Source organism: Schistocerca piceifrons, chromosome 4 (assembly GCF_021461385.2).
Source record: "Schistocerca piceifrons isolate TAMUIC-IGC-003096 chromosome 4, iqSchPice1.1, whole genome shotgun sequence".
NCBI lineage: Eukaryota > Metazoa > Arthropoda > Insecta > Orthoptera > Acrididae > Schistocerca > Schistocerca piceifrons.
Genome location: NC_060141.1, coordinates 220,711,258 through 220,735,460, shown reverse-complemented (window position 1 = coordinate 220,735,460; position 24,203 = coordinate 220,711,258). Strand labels below are relative to the sequence as shown.

At 37.8% G+C, this 24,203-nt stretch overlaps 1 protein-coding gene across 1 annotated transcript in view; it reads left to right on the top strand.

The window, feature by feature from the left end:
* Positions 1-23,829, top strand: part of LOC124795289 (selenoprotein F) — a 40,298-nt gene extending 16,469 nt beyond the window's left edge. The window contains exons 3-5 of the mRNA XM_047259247.1: positions 4,583-4,698; positions 8,487-8,596; positions 23,369-23,829. Coding sequence (XP_047115203.1) covers positions 4,583-4,698; positions 8,487-8,596; positions 23,369-23,479 — 337 coding nt within the window. The 3' untranslated portion in view covers positions 23,480-23,829. The remainder of the gene's footprint in view (positions 1-4,582; positions 4,699-8,486; positions 8,597-23,368) is intronic.
* The last annotated feature ends 374 nt before the right edge of the window (positions 23,830-24,203 follow it).

The window sequence follows — 24,203 nt, the reverse complement described above, 5'->3', positions numbered from 1 at the left end:
TTGCAGAAAGCATTCCAGAAATAAATATTAAAACATAATGAACAGGTAAGTCACGTTACAACATATGGTAACTCATTTTACATTGTCACAGATCACAGTCAAACTTGAAATAACCACGCAAATTTACAACACTTTGAGAGTTCACTTTTCTGACAAGCCTGTCTTTAGTGTAGTATATCTCATCTTTAATTTCAGGCCACTTCCAAAACTTCACAGTCAAACTTGAAATAACCACGCAAATTTACAACACTTTGAGGGTTCACTTTTCTGACAAGCCTGTCTTTAGTGTAGTATATCTCATCTTTAATTTCAGGCCACTTCCAAAACTTCCCATCTTTCATCATAACATCAACTTTAAACTCACCATTTTCAATTTTAGTAACATTACCAGGAAAATATGAATTGTCATATTTTACCACCAACCAGTCATCTACTTGTATATCTAGTGATTTTTCTGTTCTGTTAGTTTTTTCCTCTGCAGCTGATGAAGTGGTGTGTCCTACAACTTCATTATTATAGAGTTTCAAGTGATGAATTTTAGAAATGTTCTTTGGTTTGCAGTTCTTGACTACGGCCAAGAGATGTAGCTTTTTGCTTCTTTGGCTAAAGTCTTATTCACCCTTAAGAACTGCCGTCACATTAGAAGAAGAATTCAACAATGCTTTTACAAAATCTGTTGCATTGTTTAAAACACATTCCCTGCTTTTCACACAAGACCAAACTTGGCATTTGACAGCCCTACCAATTCCATCTGTTGGCCCCTTCCCATGAGACGTTGCAAAGTACTTCCATGTAATTCTTTTGGCACGACTCTTACTTAAAACAATAGCCTGTGCAGTATGTGTTTTTAAACTGGGAAGCAGGACCATCTGACCAGATTGTAACTTCTCTAATATGTTTTGGTAGTTCTTCAAGAAGTCTATCAACATATGGAATGACTTTTTTTTTTGTGTGTGTGGTCCAGATTTCAGATACCAACACGTACGGGTGAGAAGTACCTGAATGTCAAATCATGGCAGTAAAAATACTAATTCAATTCTGCTGTCAATGTGCACTTTAAATTTCATCTTGACTTACACATCTAAAATTTTCAGAAAAATGTATTTGCATCATGGCAGTTAGCATCGCAGAAGGCAGTGATTCCTTATCACTCTGATAGTTCTTTGATTGTTCTCTCTCAAAGTAGCAGTGCTATAAAAATTTAGGTCTCTTGGTAAAAATATGATCAAGAAGATTCTGTAATGTATTTTCTTCCTCTACTTTCAAAATTCTGCCATCACTCTCCTGCCACACATACAATTTCATGCCGTAGTCTTCTACACCACTACATAAATCAAGAAGTTTAACTGCCAATAAATCTTTACATTTCATACACTTTCCCAGCAAACAATCGGCTTTAGGCTTTGCAGATAAAAAAAATTCTGTACTTAGGTATTTGAAGTACTATGCTATGAAGAGAGTTAATAACACTGACGAAATTCTCGTAATACCTGCAGACACGCAGGTTGTGTGGAAGTTTATTGGCAGGCATGACATGTTTGGGTCTTAATTCTGCGAATTTACTTTTACTAATCACTTTGCCACTTTCTCCACATTACATGGACTTCTTTCAGAGGAAACATCAAATGTCATACTTGCAACTTACTCTTACCTTTCTCATCTTTTACAGTCACAATGTCATTGCGTCCAGGGGCCTGTCTGCTAATGTCATCCCTTTCATATAATTTGCTCACTGCACTTATTATTTCATCACATATCTTTTGTCTAGAGATTCCTTCTACTTCTTAAGGTTCAACAAATGTATGATACAACCTTCTAATAACACATTTTTGTTTTCTGGGTGATGCTGGAAGTACACGTTTCACTTTTGATATGGCTTTTCCCAATGAAGACCTATTTTTATATGGTGGAGAGGCAGAACTACTTGGTGTAGCTGAAGATGCTTTCTTTAGCCGCCCCCTGTACTTGGCAACTCTTTCTCTAACATTCCGTTTCCTGTCTGCAGCAGTCCTTTCTTGTTCCCTTTTACTCAAACATTTTTCCTGAATGTTTTCATAGTTTCCATGTGTTTGATTTTATACTCTTCATATCTGCCTTCATCTTTGAATTTCTGCCTTCTTCTTCTCATCGTTTCAGCTGCACTTAAAGGCATTTTGCAAAAATTGTAAATTGTTGTTAAGTAGAAATAGCTATTCTCTATGGGATTTTATGTGGCATAGGGAGATTAATATATATTAAATATTTTGAAATATATTGTTAGTTGTGTTGTATATAATTCAGAACCAATCTGACTGCTCAAAATTTCTACAAAAATTATGGCAACTCACATTACATAAATAAAGGTAGCTCACTTTATGTGAATTAATTATCCTATATCAGGAGAAGGCTTCCAGGAGGAAATTTGAGACACCAAATTATAAGGTACACTTATGCAAAGGACAGCATGGCGTATAAGTTTCTATACTTTAATGTATTTTGCGAAAATCTTTGAAAAATTGACATTTGGTAACTCATAATACACATTTTGGGTTAGGTTATATAAATGTTTTTGTATTTATCATGCTTAAATTGTTTGCTTCTAAAAATATATCAAAATGAAGAAGTTATGCACTTTAGAGATGTGTAAACCATAAAAAATTATTATGAATTTCATGATTTTTTTCTTACCTCAAAATTGATCAAATCTTCTGCATGAACAAACTCAACAATATACTCTTCAAAACAATGGCTCCCACTAGTAAACAATAGGTTTTGGAGGGGAAAATCAATCTTGCCAACAAAATTCAAAGCCCAACCTACATATGTAACGGGAAAATATTCTCACAGAAAAATAAATTTTTTGATAATGATTCCTCATTTACATGGAATGACCCTAACATAAAGTGAGAGAAATCAGGTCAGCAGATGGGTGGGGCCATGCTAGTGCCCCTGGGCCTCTGCATGTGACAGGAGACTTTCCACCCCTGACCCATTACCGTGGAAGCAGTTAAGAGAGGACCAACACCCACTATTCATCAGAGTGCTAACCCTAAAACAGAACACAAGATGTGGCAGGAATGGGCTAGCCACATCTAAAAGCAAATAAAACTGAGTGAAAGAGGGATGACTGAAGTAACTGGCAAAGGATTTAGGGTCGAAGATCACCCAGATCTAACATGTGGCAGAAGACATCCCAACGTCAAGCACCCCAACCCCACCTCAAAAGTAGTTTAAAAACGTTATGTCTGAGAATAAAAACCACCTTCTCAGTGGAAATGGAAATCTGGGCTCATCAAAGCAAATGTTGGACACGTATTCGTTCTTCTAGGCAAACGGTCAGCCAGTTCATTCCTCAGATACCCACATTACTTGCGACCCAGAGAAGGATAACTAAGCAAGCGGAATGACTAAAGTCAGACAGGAGATCATGGATAGCAGATATCTCAGGGTGACGAGAGTAACTTCAGTCAATAGCATAGACACTGCTCATTGAGTCACTACAAAATAAAACATGGTCGAGGGAGGGCTGCTTAATAAAACGTACGTAATGGTTGTCTGCTCTGCCATAAAACCATATCCTGTCCTATACAGGGTTTTAGAGCTGTGAGTGTAAATTATAGTAGTACCCTGATACTCCTGAGGAACTGAAAGGAACAGATGCCAAAAGGTCATACGAGAAAGGAACCTTAGGACCTTGAAATAGATCGATCTTAATTCTAGGTCTGGGTAATAATCAAATCAAGGCAGGGTGTCCAGGAAAATATGGGGAGTACATTCTCAGGAGGTTGCGTGACAGTGGGTCTCAAAACGCATTCCAACTGGTAACAGGTGTCGGGTAAGTGCCCCCTTGTATGCAAAACAAATGTGTTAACTTGTATGATTAGTGCAAATATTTAAACAAACAACAGAGAGTCCAGGATGGAATAACAATATTATGAAAAGGACAGATTGCTACTCGCCATACTAAGGAGACGTTGAGTCGCAGACAGGCAGAATGGAAAGAATGTTTTACATTTTAGCTTTCACACAAAGGGCCTACTACTTCTGAAGCAGGAAACACACACACACACACACACACACACACACACACACACACACACACACACACACACACACACACAGAGAGAGAGAGAGAGAGAGAGAGAGAGAGAGAGAGAGAGAGAGACCCCCTTTAATACTTATGATCCAACATATGCTCAATGCAGTTCTAGCATTCTCGTTGTCACTGTTGTGTGTCTTCCGGTTAGATGATGATCTTTACTCTGCAGTTCTTTTCACGTTTAATTAGGTTGCTGAGGGGTCAAACACAGCCCCTCGTGTATACTGCTGTACATACCAGCCTAGTACATATACAAATACTTCTCTATAAATTATTTCTCATTCTGACAACAGTGTAACCTTCAGTGCATCAGTTTTTATGACTCCAATCATTGGTTCAAATTTCTGGCAGATGTCACTAACACCGTGTGAACTACCTCTTGACTGTGTGATTGATGACCCTGCTGCTTAGTCTCTTAACCCATAGCCAGCCAACTAACCAACAATCAAATTTCCAGTTTTGTATTTACTTGATGTGTCTAAACAGCTTGTGCCATATTTCCAGAGAACACTGCACACAGTGCTGCCAGAAGGATGAGAACACATACGAAGTAAAACGTTATGCCCAAGCACGATTAGAAGTCTGCACTTGTAAGTTTGGTGCATATCCTCAGATTGCAGGTATGTTTGTGATGCTTTCATTTGATTTTTGCCCTGCTTAACAAAATTGATATAACAATATTTCAATACTATAGTTAGGTTAATTGCTGAAATGAGGTAGCACTATGATAAATAGTGCAAGAGACATTATTTTCTCAAAATTAAGGTAAGAAAAAGAACATAAAGAATATTTGCAGCATGCTTGCAGTAGAAGTTTTTAAGTACTACTAGAGAACATTGAGGGATGAGAATTGTTTAAAACTTAACAGGGATACGTTTTAAATTTATCTGTATACCCTGACTGCTCCAGTTGTTGCTTCTTAGTTGTGAGTGTAATACGCAGGTTTGCTTGTTCTTTCTAAATGTTATTGGTGCATTATCTTCCTCAAATTCCACAGCACTTCCTTAAAGTTGGAGAACACTGTTTGCATTTCATGTATTCTATGTTGTTAAATTATCATTGAGCTGTTGCAATAAAATTATCTTATGCTTGAGTTGGTTTAAGTGTGTTGCTTCTGTTGTATACCTTGAGCCAATTATCCCATCTGTTGACCACACATGGAGCAGAGGTCGTTACGGCTAGGGTATGGTATGGTATGGTATGGTATGGTATGGTATGGTTTGGTTTGGCATGTGTGCTGGTTTCCTGCTGCAGCCATACACTACATATGCCAGTACCAAAATTATCAACTCGTGCACATTGAATGTTCTAAGCTGGGAACCAACCATAAACTAGATGGCAATTACAAAGTGAAATATACAAAGGGATGCAGTAATTGAGAAGAGAGAAGACAGGGTTGTAGCATAGCTTCCATGTTATTCAATTTCTACACAAAGCAAACAGTAAAAGGAGCAAAGGAGAAATTTTCAAAAGGAATTAAAGTTTAGGGAGAAAAAATAAAAACGTTAAGATTTGTTTGTAATTTTGTAAGAAACACCAAGCGCTTACTAGGTTAGTGAAGAAGAAAAAAAAAAAGATAGTGTCTCGAAACAACGGTGTAAGATGAATGTTAACAAAGATAGGAAAAGATGGATTCATACTTGCCATAAAGATGATACATTGAGTTGCAGACAGGCACAACAAAAGACACTTAGGCATTAGCTTTCGACCCGAGTTTTTCTCAGAAAGCTCAGACCAGAATGCAACTGTCATAAAGAACAGAAAACAGAAGCAGCAATTTGGTGGGGGCTAGTGGGAAGGGAAGGAGTAGCAGGATACGGATTGGGGAAGAGAAAAGTGCTGCCTGGTGGGGCTTCAGGGGGCTAGACTGCCAGTAGATGCAGTGCTGGGAGGTTGCGGAGCAGGGAGGTGCAGAGGTGGAGGGGGGGGGGGGGGTCGATAAAGGAGAAAGGCATGGAAGGGAAAAGACACACAGTTGAGTTGATTGAGGGGGGGCACACAGAGGGTGAGGGGATAAGAATAGGGTGGAAAGTATTGAGTGGAAGGTGTGGGGACAAAAAGTTGCCATAGACTGAGAATGCGGTGTAAGGGTAGCTCCCATCTGTGCAAGTCAGAAAAGAGGGTGGTGGAGGAAAGTATCCAGATTGCTCGGGTAGTGAAGTAGCTACTGAAATCGAGCATATCATGTTCAGCTGGATGATGCACCATAGGGTGGTCTCCTTTGCTTGTGGCCAAGTATACAGTGGCTGTTCATCCTGATGGACAGCTGCTGTATGACATGGCTGCTTTCACAGATGCCTCGGCCTCTGATAAGCCTGTGACGGGACTGGAAAAGGAAGAGCTGGGTGAATGAATTGGGCAGGTCTTGCACAGGATTATGATCCCTGTGGCAAGGGATTGGGATTGGGAATGGCATATGATGGACTAGGGATGTTATGGAGGTTGGGTGGGCAATAGAACACCATTTTAGGAGGGGTGGGGAGGATCACATTAGATGGGTAGATCACATAACTAATGAGGAGGTATTGAATAGAATTGGGAAGAAGAGGAGTTTGTGGCACAACTTGACAAGAAGAAGGGACCGGTTGGTAGGACATATTCTGAGGCATCAAGGGATCACGAATTTAGCATTGGAGGGCAGTGTGGAGGGTAAAAATCGTAGAGGGAGACTAAGAGATGAATACATTCAACAGGATGTAGGTTGCAGTAAGAACTGGGAGACGAAGAAGCTTGCACAGTATAGGGTAGCGTGGAGAGCTGCATCAAACCAGTTTCAGGACTGAAGACCACAACAACAACAACAACAACAACAACAACAAAACAACGGGAAGGATCATGAGTAGGATGCCCCGTGTTTCAGGGTTTGATGATACGTAATCAAAGCCCTGATGAAGGATGTGGTTCAGTTGTTCCAGTCCAGGTTGGTATCAGGTTATGAAGGGGGCACTACTTTGTAGCAGGTTTTAATGGATGGTGGGGTTGAGGGTGTGTTGGGAAATGGCATGGGAAATCTGGGAGTTCTTGTCACTGCAGATACACTATCCCCAAGTGGCCAGACTATTTAGGAGGGAGTTTTTGGTGTGGGAGGGATGACAGCTGTGGAAATGCAGGTACTATTGGTGGGTTTAATGTGGACAGAGGTGTGTATGGGGCCATCAGAAAGGAGGAAGTCAACGCCCAGGAAGGTGGCATACTGGCTTGAGGAGGACCAGGTGAAATGGACGGGAGGGAAAGCGTTGAGGTTGTGAAGTAATGAAGATAGGGCACCTTGGCCCAGAGTCAGTTTCATGAAGGTATAATCAATGAATCTGAACCAGAAGTGGTTTGGTATTTTGGGCTAGGAAGGTCTCCTCTTATGGCCCATAAACAGATTGGCATAGGGGGTGCCGTGCGGGTACCCATGGCTGTGCCGCGGATTTGTTCATATACCTTCACCTTGAGTTAGGATAAATTTAATGATGTGTATGAGGAATGATGTAGTGAATTTTAAGTGTGAAGGATATTGGGAAACAGTGTTAAGTAGTGGTAAGACCATGGGCATGACGGATGTTGGTGTGTAGGGAGGTGGTGTCAACAATGATGAGTGGGGATCCAGGAGGTAAATGGGTGGGGACGTTAGTGTGTTAGTGAAAAAAGTGGTTGGTATCTTTGACATGGGAGGCTAGGTTATGGTCCATAGGTTGGAGGTGTTGGTCAATGAGGGCTGGAATTCTTTTAGTGGGGTGTACAGGGTTATTGGGTTTGTGGATTTTGGGAACAGGTAGAAAGTGGGTATGAGGTGTGTCATACGAGTAAGGAGGGAAACTGATGCAGGGGAGAGGTTCTGGAAAGGGCCTAAGGCTTTAAGCAGGGATTGGAGGTTATGTTCGACTTGTGGGGAGGGAATCACTCCGGCAGAGTTTATTGGTGGAGTAGTCAGATAATTGGCAGAGGCCTTCCGCCAGGTGGTCACTGCAATTCATAACAGTGCACGCACCTGCACTTTTCTCACCTTTGTTCCTATTTATTCACAGTAGTTCCCCATATAGGTGCGTAACTGACTTGAGAGAGTATTCACAGTTGAACTATTTTTTCCTCCTGTAATACTCAACAGTGAATGGAATCCTACAGTTTATTTCCAACATTTAAATTTTCATTTCTCCCTTTTTTCCCCATTTTAAGCTATTCAGTGGATTACAGTAATGACTTCTAATTTTCAGACTAACGTGAAAGAATATGACCTATTATGTAACAGTGGCTTCGTTCTTCTTTATTGTTCCCCTTTGTTTATATTGTTTATGAAAGAGCAAATTATAATTTTAATGTTGTTCAATACAAAATTTAGTTTTAGAAATGTGCAACTTTAATTTACAACATTTATTGAATTATTGTGTACTAATATAACACACATCTTTTGCTTTCATTTTAGCTTTTGTCAAAAGTGAGAGACCGTCAAAATTTCCAAATTTGCAGATAAAGTATGTTCGAGGCTTGGATCCCATAATAAAACTAATGGATAAAGATGGAAACGTGAAAGAGGTAGGTTTCTAATTGTGTTATATCTGTTATACTAAATTGTAATCAAATCTGTGCAATTGTAATGTGCATATATTTCAGCAAATTCTCACATATTGTAATTATCCATGTAAAGTTAATTGTAGAAGATATTGTAAACCTATTCTGTTACTGGAGAAAATCAGTCACAGGTAATAGAAAATTATTTCCAGTGCAGGAAACTGTCACATTTCATGCTATAATGACTACTTGGTAAAACAAAAGTATAGTGGATAATTATCGTATATGTAGAAAAGAATCAGCAAAACACTGTTATGCATTTGCTTCTTCATAAACACACATTTTATTTAGCAGTTAAACTATGTACAAATAAATCACATATAGTAATAGCTGCTGACTCTTCTGGAAATATGCAAAATGAAAACTTCTGGAGGCAGATACCTCTTTAGTGATACAGTGTGTTTTGCTGCTCACTGTTGGACTCTGAGTGACAAATCCTTAGCATATGTCAATGAGTAGGAATTTGTCTGGTCCTGGGCACCAGGAGCCCAGGAAACTGCCGCCATGGCAGGTATCCTTTGCTATGGCTGACGGTGTACATGAGGATATCCTCTGACCTGAATGAATGGCATTAGGATGGGCAGTCTGCAGTGAAATGGATCTATTTCACCCATACCGAAGGTGGAGCAACATAGGTGTCTCGTTTGGAAGAAAGCAAGATTCCAATGCAGGGATCTACAATCACACAGTGATCCCATCTTTTTGCCATGCTGTGGCGTGAGAAAGAGGCAAGAAGAATTGGAGGTACACAATTTGACCAGTTCAGAAATGAAGAAAAATCTCTTGCAGCAACAAAGCCATACCTTCAAATCGTGATGCCAAGGAACAAGCAGCCCCACACAGCAGGTGGAGGTGCTGAATTGCTGTTCCGCCTTGTAGATGTGATGGGTTCTATATGTTCTCCTATCTGCACATATTGTAACTATATTTTGCACAATGGGATATTCTGGCTCTTACTGCAAAATGTCATTAACATCTATCATCATCATGGAAGCCTGAACATGAGACATGTCATTTCATAAAAATGTCAAGTTACACTTCAGGTTAGGCCCCATTGTATTGGAAAATGAACAAAGGCTTTGTGCTGAATTGTGGGATTGGTCCATGTTCCAAGATGTTAATTTATGTGTACCCTTTAACAGTTTTCTGTGCAAATAAATATGAGTCTGGTATGGTTATTTAATTTTGTCTCATTAAATTTAGTCTCCAGTGGCAGCACAAGGTATCTTGACTCCTTTTGGTCATTGAGCTCATTGGCATCTCCAAGTAAGTGATTCATTCTAGCAAGTACACCAACAGCAAAATTAATTTCAGAAAACTGTAAAATTTTAAGTAGATGGATGACTGGTCATCGCTTCCCTTCAGGAGTCAAAATTTCAAGCACTGCCAATAAAAATTTTTAAAAGTAGAAAGAAAGAAAAGTACTCAGTTCTCTGTGTTCCTTCCTCGGGCAAAAAAGATAGATTTCAGAGGAAGCTTGTAAAGGAGGGAAAGTCACTCCTGCCAGATATGGAAAGGGATGCACGTGGTTCACGGACACATAGATGGAGATGATTTAAAGAAGAGCAGTGTGTGTTGTCATTGGTTTGTTTAGTGAATATGAGAGTGCTACAAAGGTACTTGTCAAACTCCAGTGGTAGGTGCTGCAAGATGTGTTGTGCATCACAAAGGTGTTTACTGTTGAAATTATGAGTGTATGTTGTGAGAAAAGTTGGGCAGTGTATTGCTTCTGACAACATACAGCTCACAAAATTATCATTCCTGGATAAAAGGAGAAAAATCAGCATTCGTATGAAGGTTTGCCGACAAGTGTTCTTGCCACAACAAAGTGCTCACAATGTAAACAGGATTGTGGTGAAATAATAGTGGTACCAAAGTACCCTCCATAGCCAGTCATGCGGTGATTTGTGGAGCGTGGTTTAGATATTTGGCCGTCTATTTAGTAACAACGTAATTTTGCAGTCATTCTAGCAGTCCCTCAGTCGGTCCATAAAGCACCACTAGGGTTGGTGTTGTCAGTGCATCGGCGACTAGGACTGTCTGAATATAATTGTTAACAATTTATGGTCCGTATAGATGGTGAAATCTCATTTCTATCTGTGGTCAGAAGTATATGATAGCTTCATACACAGTGAGAAGTCCTCAGTCATAAGCACTCCACTTTTTTGCAGTGGTGACAGTTTATGAGAATAAAAGGCTAGCTGTTCCAGCTGTTATTGTAATATGGCATGTACAGCTGTTGGGTTTGCATGAGCCACAGTCACTAAGGGTGCATCAAGCTTAAGATGCACCAGAAGTGGAGCTTTCACCATGTGATGTTTTGTAGGGTCAAAGACGGAGCTCATTTCCTCAATCCACTGCACCAGAGAGTTTCCTTTGATCGCACAGCCAGAAAGTGCTGCAGTTAACGGTTCATGTAGCTATGTGCTGCTCCATGGGAGATGATGATGATAAAAATTTAGCATCCTGAGTAATTGACGTATCTCCTTGGTAGTGCTTGGCTTCTGTATTCATAGAATAGCTTCATCGTTTTCCAGTAGGGGAAGGGAGCCAGAAGATAATGTTTGACAATCGAGAAAATAGACTTCAGGTTTCCTGGATATATAGTAAACTATGATAAGAGACACTGTACTATTCCAACATTTTGAACATCTCAGAGAGGTGTTGTTGACATCCTTCAATGGTCGAAAAGATAAAGATACCTTCAAGGTACACAAGGCCTCAATCAATCTTTGCCAGGTTTGAGCTGCATTGTGTAAATCAGAGGTCATAAACATGCTGTCGAACAACCCCAGAATGGTGTAATAATTGCTGGTTTTGGTGTGTCTTCTGCCACCAGTACACTAAAGATCGTTGCATGATAATCTTGCAGCAATGAAACTGGGTAATGGTCTGGGACGATCCTTGCATTAAGCATTCTATAATCGGCGCATGGATACCATACTTCACTCTTCTTAGGAACCAGGTGCAGCGGAGACAACTGTGGATCACTTGGTGGGATATTACCTTCTTTTAACATGGTAGCAAACTCGCCCTTAGCTAATGCCAGGTGATATGGATTCAAACATGTAGGCTGGGTCATTCCACATCAAAACGTGCAATAATACAAGGATTTGTAACCCTATCTCAGATTTTCACAAAACTTTTCACATTTGCTTATATTTATAACATATGAACTTCAGTAAAATCTCTTTTGTCTCAGACTAAAACTTTATTTTATATCGAGTTTTAAATGTGTTGATACTGTGATATCTGGGCTCTGCAAGAATGTCAATGCAAAATGGAACTTGTCTACATAAACACCCATAACTCAGGTGTTATGAAGCTTTTGATTTGGAATTTCTTTCAGAAGTTAAGTAAGCCATATAGTTAACACGTATTGAGTTATTGAAGCAGTAAAGTTACAAAGAATTTTTTTTTTTTAATGTTAATGTACGTCAATTTCCAATTTTGGAAAAATTGCGAGGATGTCGAAAAATGCTTATATCACATTTCTCCAACCTTCTAGGAACCTCATTTTGGTCTTAAGCCCCTAGATTGCAATCTTTGTAATAAAGAAAAAAATTTTAATGGGTCTTCTGCTTATTGGCACACACATCTGAAATCAAAATACTTTTGGCTGTGATGGAAAAGGGTCATTTTAAGTAAGTTCATTCAGTCACTGTTTCACTACCTCAGATGCAAGGATATCAAATTAGTATATTTAAGTATAACTCATTCTAGGCAGTCAAGTTAACTTTAAGTGTGAAAATTTATTTCCTTTCATTTGACTAATTCATTAATTTTTCGAAGACTATAATATATGAGTTGTGTGTTCAGCCTGTCAGCTGTTCACAGTGATAAAAAAGTGTTTTTAGTCAGCAGTAGCTTGTTTGAAACCTTTATGGGCATGGAAAAAATGCAAAAATTTATGAAATTCATTATTGAGATTAATTGGCATGCAGCAGTTAGTCTATTTGGCCTCAGTTGCTCTTTGTCTTTCTGTGAGACAGGTCATATCTTTGTGATGCGACCCTATCATTCCACTTGTATAAAGTATGTTTTAAGTTAATTGGTTCTCAGTTAATTGCGGTATAAAATGAGAATTCGTACACTGTTGGAAAATTACTAAAAACACCATGTCATTTGACAGTGTGTACCTTAGTAAGAACTCTACAAAAAATAAGAGCTAAGTGAAGACCAACAAGATTTGATATTTCTGTGATCCAATATAAGCTTTCCACAAGATCTAGAAAGTGCTACTGTATATGGACACCACAGGTGGTATTGCTTAAAAGTTTTTGAAACTCATCAAAGAACTTGTTGTGATCCTTTAAAAAAACACACACAGCTTTTTTTCTTTGAGATCAGTTCGGTAGTCTTTGCCTAAAACAAGAAGTGCTAAAAGAATCTGTAAAACCAGGCCAAAAACTGTGCACAACATGTTGTAAGATTTGTGAACAGGAAACTGACATCAGTGATAGAAATGAAAATGATGCAGATGATCCAGAGGTGACATTTCATGAGTCATTACTAAAAAATCAAAGTATTGAGGATGCAAATAAAACTTTACGTGATTTGGTGTGCTCTCCTTTAAAACTTCACTCCATTCCAAATCATAGCAAGGCTTCAGATGGCAAAAAGAAGCTAGAAAAGTGAATCATGTTTTGAAAACGAAATGAGCTTACAAATATGCCGATGATGAAAGTGAGTTCAGCCAGTGGATAAACACAGATCATAGGGTGGAATTGGTAAAGCAGTCTAAAACTGTTGTTGAATACATAGACTTGTTGGTAACAAAATTACAAGCACTTAAAGCACACTCGTTTATATCTAAGTGTCTCTTCCCTGAAGGTCAAATCCATTGCTTCTTTGTACATCAAATCATATTTTCCTTCTTTCTCTAATTTCTCTATCTTGTCAAACTTTTCTGTCAGCCATTTCTCCTTTTCTTTTTCTGTCTTCCTTCTTAATTCATTATTTAACCTCTTGTAGTTGCACTTCCCTTCTTCTGTGTTTACAGTTTTCCATGTCCTGCAATCATCCATCTTGGTTATCATACCTGGTGTTAAGCATTCTTTCTTTACTTTTTTCTTCTCCTTGACTACAAGTGTTTCCTTAGCTGCCTTTCTGATCCAATTTTTAAAATGATCCCATCTTCCTTCTGTGCATTCTGTTTCCTGTCCTTTCATCATGATTTTACAATATGCATTATCTAATTTTTCACAATTGCCTTTGTCTTTCAGTTTCTCAAAGTTAATGTGCTCTCTCTTTTGTCCTTTCCAGGTTCTTTTCAATTTAACTAGAACCTCAGCTATTACTAATATATGATCTGAATAAATATCTCCTCCTAGATAGCTTTTGACACTCTTTAGGGAATTTTGGTATCTTTGTTGTATCATTATGTAATCAATTTGATATCTTTTGTTGAAAAGAGGAACAACAAAGGACTAAAGGAAGTAGAGGCAGCAGACGGTAAAATGGTGCATGAACCCCAAGAAATAATGATAAGATGGGAAGAATATATATAATGGCTATACGCTGCAGACAGCCAACCAAGTGAAGATCATCTCGGGATAGAAGAAGAAGATAAAGTTGCAGATGATGACAAAGGAAATGCAATACTGACTAGTGAGATTTAAAAATGTATGAAGGAAATGAAAAATGGAAAGGCAGTGGGAATTGAAGAGATTCCTGCAGAACTGTTAATCATTGGAGAAAGATGGCAAAAGGGAGCTGATTGAATTGTGTAATCAAATATACTTGACAGGAAAATGGCCAAAGGACTTCTCAGAATGCATCTTAATACCTATAGAAAAGAGAGAGAACAGCAAAAAGTGTGAGGAACATAGAACAGTGAGCCTGATATCGCATGCAGCCAAAGTCTTGCTGAGGACACTCAACAGAAGGCTATACGGAAAGCTGAATTGCGTAATAGGAGATGAACACTTTGGTTTCAGGCAAGGAATGGGAACTAGAGATGCCATTGGGCTACTGAGAGTGATAGGAGAGAGGTACATGGAGAAGAAAAGGAAGGTGTATATTGTGTTTATTGATCTTGAGAAGGCTTTTGACTGTGTCAGATGGGACAAACTGATGGAAATCCTAAGAAAACATGGAGTTGACTGGAGGGATAGATGGCTAATTAGAAATTTGTATTTGAACCAGAGAGAAAGAGTAGGAATAGGTGGTGTGATGAGTGAAGAAATTGAACTGGGAAGAGGAGTAAGACAAGGTTGTTGCTTATCACCAACACTGTTCAATATACAGGGTGATTCAAAAAGAATACCACAACTTTAGGAATTTAAAACTCTGCAACGACAAAAGGCAGAGCTAAGCACTATCTGTCGGCGAATTAAGGGAGCTATAAAGTTTCATTTAGTTGTACATTTGTTCGCTTGAGGCGCTGTTGACTAGGCGTCAGCGTCAGTTGATGCTAAGATGGCGACCGCTCAACAGAAAGCTTTTTGTGCTATTGAGTACGGCAGAAGTGAATCGACGACAGTTGTTCAGCGTGCATTTCGAACGAAGTATGGTGTTAAACCTCCTGATAGGTGGTGTATTAAACGTTGGTATAAACAGTTTACAGAGAATGGGTGTTTGTGCAAAGGGAAAAGTTCTGGACGGCCGAGAACGAGTGATGAAAATGTAGCACGCATCCAGCAAGCATTTGTTCGCAGCCCAGGAAAATCGACTCGCAGAGCTAGCAGAGAGCTGCAAATTCCACAATCAGCTGTATGGAGAGTCCTACGAAAAAGGTTAGTTATGAAACCTTATCGTCTGAAATTGGTTCAAGCACTGTCTGCAGCTGATAAGATTAAAAGAATCGATTTCTGTGATTTTATCTTTGCTCAAATGGAAACAGATGAATCTTTCGTTTCAAAGATTGTGTTTAGTGATGAAGCAACTTTCCACACTAACGGGAAAGTCAACCGTCACAATGTCTGTATATGGGGCACTGAGTATCCGCGGGAAACAACTCAGTATGAACGTGACTCGCCTAAGGTGAACGTTTTCTGTGCCATTTCAGCCAATAAAGTTTTTGGTCCCTTTTTCTTCGATGGTGCTACTGTAACTGGACTACAGTATCTGGAGATGTTAGAGAATTGGCTGTTCCCTCAGCTCAAACAAGAAGTACAATAATTCATATTTCAGCAGAATGGAGCGCCACCACATTGGCACTTATCTGTCCATAACTACCTGAACGTCAACTACCCGAGGCGATGGATCGGCCGCCAGGCAGCCCGTGACAGAGCACTTCATCACTGGCCTCCAAGAAGCCCTGATCTTACCCCCTGCGATTTTTTCTTATGGGGGTATGTTAAGGATATGGTGTTTCGGCCACCTCTCCCAGCCACCATTGATGATTTGAAACGAGAAATAACAGCAGCTATCCAAACTGTTACGTCTGATATGCTACAGAGAGTGTGGAACGAGTTGGAGTATCGGGTTGATATTGCTCGTGTGTCTGGTGGGGGCCATATTGAACATCTCTGAACTTGTTTTTGAGTGAAAAAAAACCTTTTTAAATACTCTTTGTAATGATGTATAACAGAAGGTTATATTATGTTTCTTTCATTAAATACACATTTTTAAAGTTGTGGTATTCTTTTTGAATCACCCTGTATATCTCGAGGAAATTATTAGTGAAAGTTTTGATGGAAGGAGAGTAGTTTGTATAGGGTGTCAGAGAGCGACGAAAAGCATGGTAATTGGAGGAAAGGGGAGAAAATGCCATAAGAAAATAGAGGGAGAGGAAATAGAGCAAGTGAATAACTTCAATTACTTGGGAAGTGTAATAAGGGATGATATGTATTGCTCAACAGAAAATAGGAAAAGAATTGCAATGGCAAAAGAAGGATTCAAGAGGAAACAAATTACTTTGTGGACCACGAAACAAAGATCTGAGGAAAAGACGTGCCAAATGTTGCATCTGGAGTGTTGCACTATATGGTGTGGAGACCTGGACATTGAGGAAGGAAGATGAAAGAAGACTGGAGGCACTAGAGATGTGGATATGGAGAAGAATAGAAAAAGTGAAATAGGAAGACTGAATAAGAAATGAAGCAGTATTAAGAAGAGTTAGAGAAGAAAGAAACATGCTGAAAGTCATCAGAAAGAGAAAACTGAACTGGAATAGACATTGTTTGAAGAGGGACTGTTTATTGAAGGAAGGAATGGTGGAGGGAAAAGGGGAAGAAGATATCAAAAAGAAGATATCGAATGGTGGAAAATATCAAAGGAGACAAATGTTCAGAAATGAAAAGACTTGCTGTGGACAGACAAAAGCGGAAGAGGCTTAACCCATGACAAGACCTGCCGTAAGGCAGAATACCATACTACTACTACTATATCCAAGTGTCAGTCAAAATAACTGAAAAAATTGAAAGAAAATCTAACCCTGGAAAAAGCAATTCTTTTAATGGACTACACCGAAAGCTACAGTTCAGTAATCCAGAGTGAAATTCAGGGTTGCCACTGGACAATCCATCTCCTGTGTGTCTATGTGGTAAATGAAGAAAGTAAATTGGTAACTGTGAACCACAGCTTTAAAAGTGATGATATGGAACATGATGTATGATTTGTTGATGCCGTCCAGAAAGAAATGGTTAAGTGGCTGACAGAGCATTACCCACAAGTGAAGAAAGTGCATTATTTCACTGATGGATGTGCTGCTCAATATAAGAATAGAAAAAGCTTTAAATCATTTTGTGAGCACAAAAACAGATTTTTCTGTTGAGGCTGAGCACTCCTTTTTTGCCACTAGCTGTGGTAACTCTGTGTGCAATGGTTTGGGAGAACTATAAAACATACATTGAGAAGAGCTAGTCTTCAACTGGTGGATGATACACAAATAACAACTGTATCTAGTGCTTACATTTTCTGCAAAGCTAATATTGACAAATGTTTTTTTCACTTCTTAGAGAAAATCAATGTAGATTTCTTACACAAGAACCCTGAGAAGAGATTTTTGACAAACCGCACAATACCTGGTGCCAGGAACTTTCACCATTACACACCACTTTCTCGTGTTTCTTTAGAGATTAGAAAAGTAACTTCTTCTGAAAAGCCTTCCTTGATATTTTCATTTAATGAAAATGTCCCACAGTGGCCATGCACTTGTCCTCAACAAAATTCTTTTGTAGCAGTTGTACAAGATGACAGGTGGTACTTGCCTTCATCGGAAATGCCTGTGGAGGAGGAGCAGACTTTGAACTACTTTTTCTCCGCCCACTTGTACCAGCAGTGTCATCCTTTCTGCCTGAGAAGGAAGACTCTTGTTTTGTGCCTTTGGAAAACATTTAATGTGCTGTTGGTGTGCCTAAATCAACACAATTAGGCAGAATGTATTACTTTAATAAAAAATATATGAAGTTAACAGATTATAATTTGTTACAGTAGATTAAAACAGAAATGCTCTTAAGAAGTTTCATTGATAGTTTCATGGATCTTCACTGCTGAACATGTACATTCGAAATTAACATTAGTGTGGCTAGGATAATTGTTGTTTAAAGATACTAAATATAGTTAACACATGTAATGAAAATGTTTAAATTAAATTTATAACTTTTGGCTCTGTACTTCTATCAGGAAGCCTTACTATAGGTTGTCAGTTTACAGAATGTGATTTGAATAATCTTCTGAAAATAATGTGATATATGTTAAATGAACATCCAATATCCATCAAAACTCAGGGTACCCTTTAAAAAATAATAATAATAATATCAGAGTTTCAATAAAAATAAGTCTTGTATCAGCTGTCAGAAAGTGTTTTACATATTTAAAAATAATTGTTTGGATCACAACAGCTTAAGTTGATTTTCTATATTCCCAGAAGTCAAGAATAGTTATTATTTTTCCAATAAAGATACATCCCTTCAGTGACATCTGGGGAAATATGACAATGTGTTGAAAATAAGATACTTTCTATTATTATTATTATTATTATTATTATTACTATTTTTGTCTGAAGTAACGCAATCCAAATGACAAAGTTTAGTTGCAGCATTTATGTTTGTAAAAAAATTCCATTTTTTCCCCTCAACTACATGAAGTATCAGGAGAATTTTATTTATTTATTGTATGGCAATACAGACACATAAGACAGAACAGGCAAATCACTACTATAACAAACGTTAATAATTGCAAACAAACATCACTAATATAACAAATTTTAAGGATTACAAACAAACATAGTCTATTAATATAATGTATCGACTCGGGAGTTTCGAGCAGGAAGTCGGCGGGGCTACCATTATAGGCTCTTCTGGAACACTCTTCAACAATGTGGCTGATGGTCTGATTTTCTCTACAGTCACACTGAGGAGATGGTATTTTACCCCATTTATATGGGGAGTAAGCACATCTGCCATGAGGAGTTCAAATCTTATTTAAAATTTTGCGTTGACATTGCCATGCAGAAAGTAACAAGTAGAAAAATTTTCATGAAAATCTGAAGCAGTGGGTGTCAGATGTGGATGATCTTACTTAGAATGATTTTTTTTTTCGTCATAACACAAAGTTTTGTGATTTCAGATTTCTTTGTGTGTCCATTTCTAGAAAACCTATTAACAATTTTATTTTATTGCAGTGTGTACTGTCTTGGGAATTATTTAAGACCAATTATAAGTTACCACCAGGTTGGAGAAATGTGATATAAGCATTTTTCAACGTGTCTGTACTTTTTCTGGAAACTGGAAAGTGACACACATTAATTTTTTTGTATTGTTCTTTGTAACTTTGCTGCTTAAATAATTACATGTCTTTTTAAGTATGTGCTTCTGTTAACTTATAAAAAAATCCAAATGAAAAGCTCCATAAACATCTGAGCTATGGGCATTTATGTAGATAAGTACCATTTTGAGTTGGCATTCTTGCAGAGCCCTGTTATCAGAATATCACTACATTTAAAATTTGATATAAAAAAAAAGTTTTATTACTCTGGGAACAAAAAGATTTTGCACAAGTTCTAATGCCACAAGTATAAGCAAATGTGCAAAGTTTCATGAAAATCTGCATGATTTTACGTGGAGTGACCCAACCTACATATACTAGAGGGCTGTTTGTTGTTTTCATAAAAATGCTATTACAGTCCTTCGATTGCATCAATTTAGTGCTGTGTGTGTGGTCATGCTGCTGTCGAACCTGATTGCAGTCAGGCGAGTCAAACTGTCTAAAAGTCAAGAATTCATAACATTCAGCATCAGCTGTTAATATGCCAGGAAATCCATGCCATTAATTGGCTCTGAGACATTGATGACAGTTAAGTTCTGGATCAATGCTTGGTGTAGTCTCAAATCAAATTTCATGTGTAGAGTTAAATATGTTGATATTGTGGAGTTATTAGTAACCAACAAACAGAATGTGGTTCATTTCTGGGAGTGATGTACAGAGGTCTGTGGCAGTGTGCTCGAATCAGAACCTGTATCTACTAAATATTTCAGTCTAGACCTCCTGTCACTAACAAACAGGCGATGTGATCATGCTATTTTGTCTTCTTGCATGACCAATTCTCATATGTGGACTTCTTGTGAAGCAGCTACTCTTCAGATGAGCTCAGTTTTTAGTGTCCTGTAAGATTATTCCACTGGCAATGCAGTTATATCATTTTGAACTTCATCAACATATTAATGGCCTAGTTGGCTCAATACCAAGGTAAACATCATTTAATCCATGGTAATTCTTGCATTATTAAAACTTGCCTGCACTTAAGGGAACCATAGTGTGGGATTGTGTGGCCAGAATGGTGGCAAGTGTACTGCTAATCGCAATACTCGGGAGTCTCTTTGCCTCTTGTAATCATCTCCTTGTGTAGTTCTTTAGGCTTGGATCATGTTAGGGTTACCAGTTGTCAGTAGAGCTGTGATTGGGACTGTTAGACTTTGTTAGATGTGTATCTTCCAAGCCTGTTACTTTGTGTAAATTATCTACTCACTGAATTATGTAGAACAATAATGTTATTTATCAGAACAGTGAACATTGCATTCAGTGACTTTTCACTGCAATATCATCTGTGATGGCACACACAATTTCCATTGGCAAATGAAACAAATACAGCAGATGATGGCTGATGACGATAACTTGTCGCTATAGTGTGTACCAGTTGTGTTATGCAAAAAAACATTGCAGGTAGTTCCCTACACTAAGCTATCAAACACAGATATAAAAGAAACTCAGAATATGTGAAAAGTGCAACATGTGACTAATAGAAATATGCTTTTGCTCTAAGAATTAACTTATTATTCAAGAACTATAGGACAAATTGTTTTCAGTTTTTTTAATAACTGGTGCCAGTGGAAACTTAATGAAACATTACAAAGCCGTCAGACTGCGTACTAAAACTTAAATACATAGACACACACAGACACAAATCACAGTTTGTAAGTTAATTGAAGGAATAAAATTAAAAAGGTGAAGGGTGGGAGGATGTTACACTGTTGCTAAATATTAAATCTTTGGTTTAATAAACTTTATACTGATGTCAAAAACAGGTTATTTCAAATATAAAAATATGCAGGTTATAGTTATGGCATGTTTTAGGAAATGTAAACAATTTAAAATATTTGTTATTGAGGTACTATGAGTGCCTACTTAAGTATGGTGGTTTTGGTCTGTGCTCTTCCTCTTGTATTGTAGTTATGATGCTAGGTAGTGAAGGTGTGTTGTCTGTTCCATCAGGGATATTCTTTTTCAGACTTGTATCTGTTGGAAGTCTCTGTCTAATTTAATGAAAAGCCCAAGGAACTCGGATAGAAATTTTTTTTCGATAGCTCAAGTTACTCATTTAGACCACAGTGGAGGAAATTGTGTGTTTGCAAATTTCAAATTCTTCTAGGAGTTTTATTTTATTGCCTTTGTTGGTGGTATAAAATACTTTTAATGTTAGAAACAATGTATCAATGTTGAGCCATATGAATGGCGATTGCAGATTTACTTAAACTTTTTAGTCTAAAAGCATCCTTGTGTTCACAATTTTTTATATTAAAGCATCTGCTGGGCTGACCAAGATGAAAGCTGGGGTAATTGTTTGTCATAGTCTTGTAAGGGGCGCGCTGGCGCGCGGGGCAGGTTTTTTTTATCTTATCATTCTTTTATTAAGTGTAGTAGGGAGCCTGTACTGATGTGTGTTTATTCATTTATCACACATTTCTTTTCAGCAATGGCTTTCTGAATGTGGAAGTTCTCTTGCATTTGTGTAATATGTTTGTCATGGTTGCTTATTCTCATTATTTTCATTTCTTGTTCCATGTTTTAGGATGGTGGTTATGGTGTATTAAATGTTCTGCAAATGTGGAATGGTTTGTTTCGTACTTCCAACAGCTGATATGTTCTTTGTATCATATTTTAAAATTTCTGCATGTCATGCCTATATATATACTGCATCACAACTTTGACGTTCAAGTTTATGTATGATCATTGGAATTTATCCCTCTTGGTAGCTAGTTGGCTTATGTGTGATTGGAGGGTTTGCCCAGTCTTATATGCTATTTGGAAACCCTGTCTCGTTAGGATGTTTGCAACTCTGTGTGTTAATTTGTGTGTAAGTGTGTACAAACACACTCAACAAACACACACAATGACAACACCACACAGAAAAGAGTCAGATGGCACACTATGATTATTGTCCAGTAGTCAGTAATAAATGTCTTACTATGTGTGAACAATTACTCTCGGTCGTCTGGGAGACACTGCCCATCTTCCCCGTATCTCAGGTCTAATGTGTTGTCGCATGACTGTAAAATTTTTGAAAACTGAAATTTTTTAAACAAATATGATTAACAAATTTCCACAAGTACTGGATTAACCAATCCCACTGCAAGGACCTTATTAAAAATTATTGATTACTTTTGAAACAATGCATTTTCGATATTATTATCCACCATTTTGATTTCCAATGCATTACGTTGTTTTTGAAAATGAGTGATAATGAATTTCCATGTATTTTAAACTTCTTATCATCCATGTTTCACTTCTTCACAAGGCTGAATTCCATACAGATACCTGTAGAATGTTTTCTTGCTATTGCCATTTTGCATTTTTTATCCTCCCGACTTCGGCCATCATTGGTTAATTTGCTGCCCAAATAACAAAACGTATCTACTGCTTTTATTGTCTCATTTCTGAATCTAATTCTATGTGCACCACTTCAATTAATTCAACTACATTCAATTAGCTTTGTTTTATATTTGTTGGTGTTAATCTTGCAAGTTCCTTCCAAAGCATGATCCATTCCATTCAGTGGCTATTCCAAGTACCTTGCTGCCTCTGACAGAATTTTAATATTTTTTGCAAACCTCAGTTTTTATTTCTTCTCTCTGAGCTTTCATGCATTTTTCTGAGTATTTCCTTCATTTTCTTTACTTCTTGCATAGTGTGCAGATTGAATAACATCGAGAGGCTACAACTCTCTCTGCCTCCTAGACTACTGATTCTCTTTCTCATCCATTGACTCTTACAACTGAAGTCTGCCTTTTGTACAAAATTGTGAATAGCATTTAACTCGGAGTATTTTATCTCTGCAGCCATCAGAATTTTAAAGCAAGCATTTGAGTCAGTGTTGTTAAAAGCATGTACCAAATCTACAAATGTAAGTTTTGACTATCTCTTAAGACAAGTCATAGGGCCAGTATTACCTCACATGTTCCTAGATGTTGAAATAGTGAAGTCATAGTTTTAATATTTTTCATGTTCTTTCTATGTTATCTTATCACTGTACAGAACTTACAAACACACAATTGTATTACAAATTTTTTACAGGTACTGGCAATTGATAAATGGAATACCGATTCAGTGGAAGAATTTTTGAAGACGCATTTGGAATCTGTAGAAGATGAAAAGAGAGACTACTTGGAAAGTAATATGGTTTGATGCGTCTTGCTGTTCTGTTTTTTACGTGCAAAAGTTTTATGTTACTGTACAAGTGCCAGAGTAAGAGCTTGTAAGATAGGACACAGGTAGTAAGTAGATAATTCTGTGTATAATCAGCTTTGGAAGTCTGGCTGTGGCCTGTGATTTTCAATCTGAAATGGACCTGTAAAACTTGTGAGCTACAAAACACACACAGACAAGTATTTACATGTTAAATAAAAAGATAAGTAATTTTTGTTTTATAGAGGCTGTGATTTACATAACAAATGTCATATTTGTGTTCAGTTGTTACAAAGTGTAATAAATTGTCATCACAATTAACAGAAAATTAAAGTGGGAGTGAATGTGTAGTGATGATTTTGGTTTCACTCATAAGTCTCAATGTTGTTGTATTAGAAAGTAAAATGGTAAAATGAAAGGTTTGTCATTTCTTCATTTGATCTTTGTGAATGAAAATTGTTTTGCTACCTCTACCAGCATTACCCCTTAGTTTTCAAATGCCTTTGAGAATAATTTGGTTTCCTGTATAATTTGAATCAGTTTCTTAAAAAATGCATCCAGAAGACTTCCAGCTGAAGCCTTCCTGCCGTTGGTCACCAGTTTGCTGTTTTGAGGCTAAAGTGTTGTACCAACTCATTCAGTGCTTGCAATGGATCCCCCAGCTTCCTTTTATTGTATACAAGGTGTACAATTTTGCTTCCACCATTTTTTCCCCCAGTTTTTG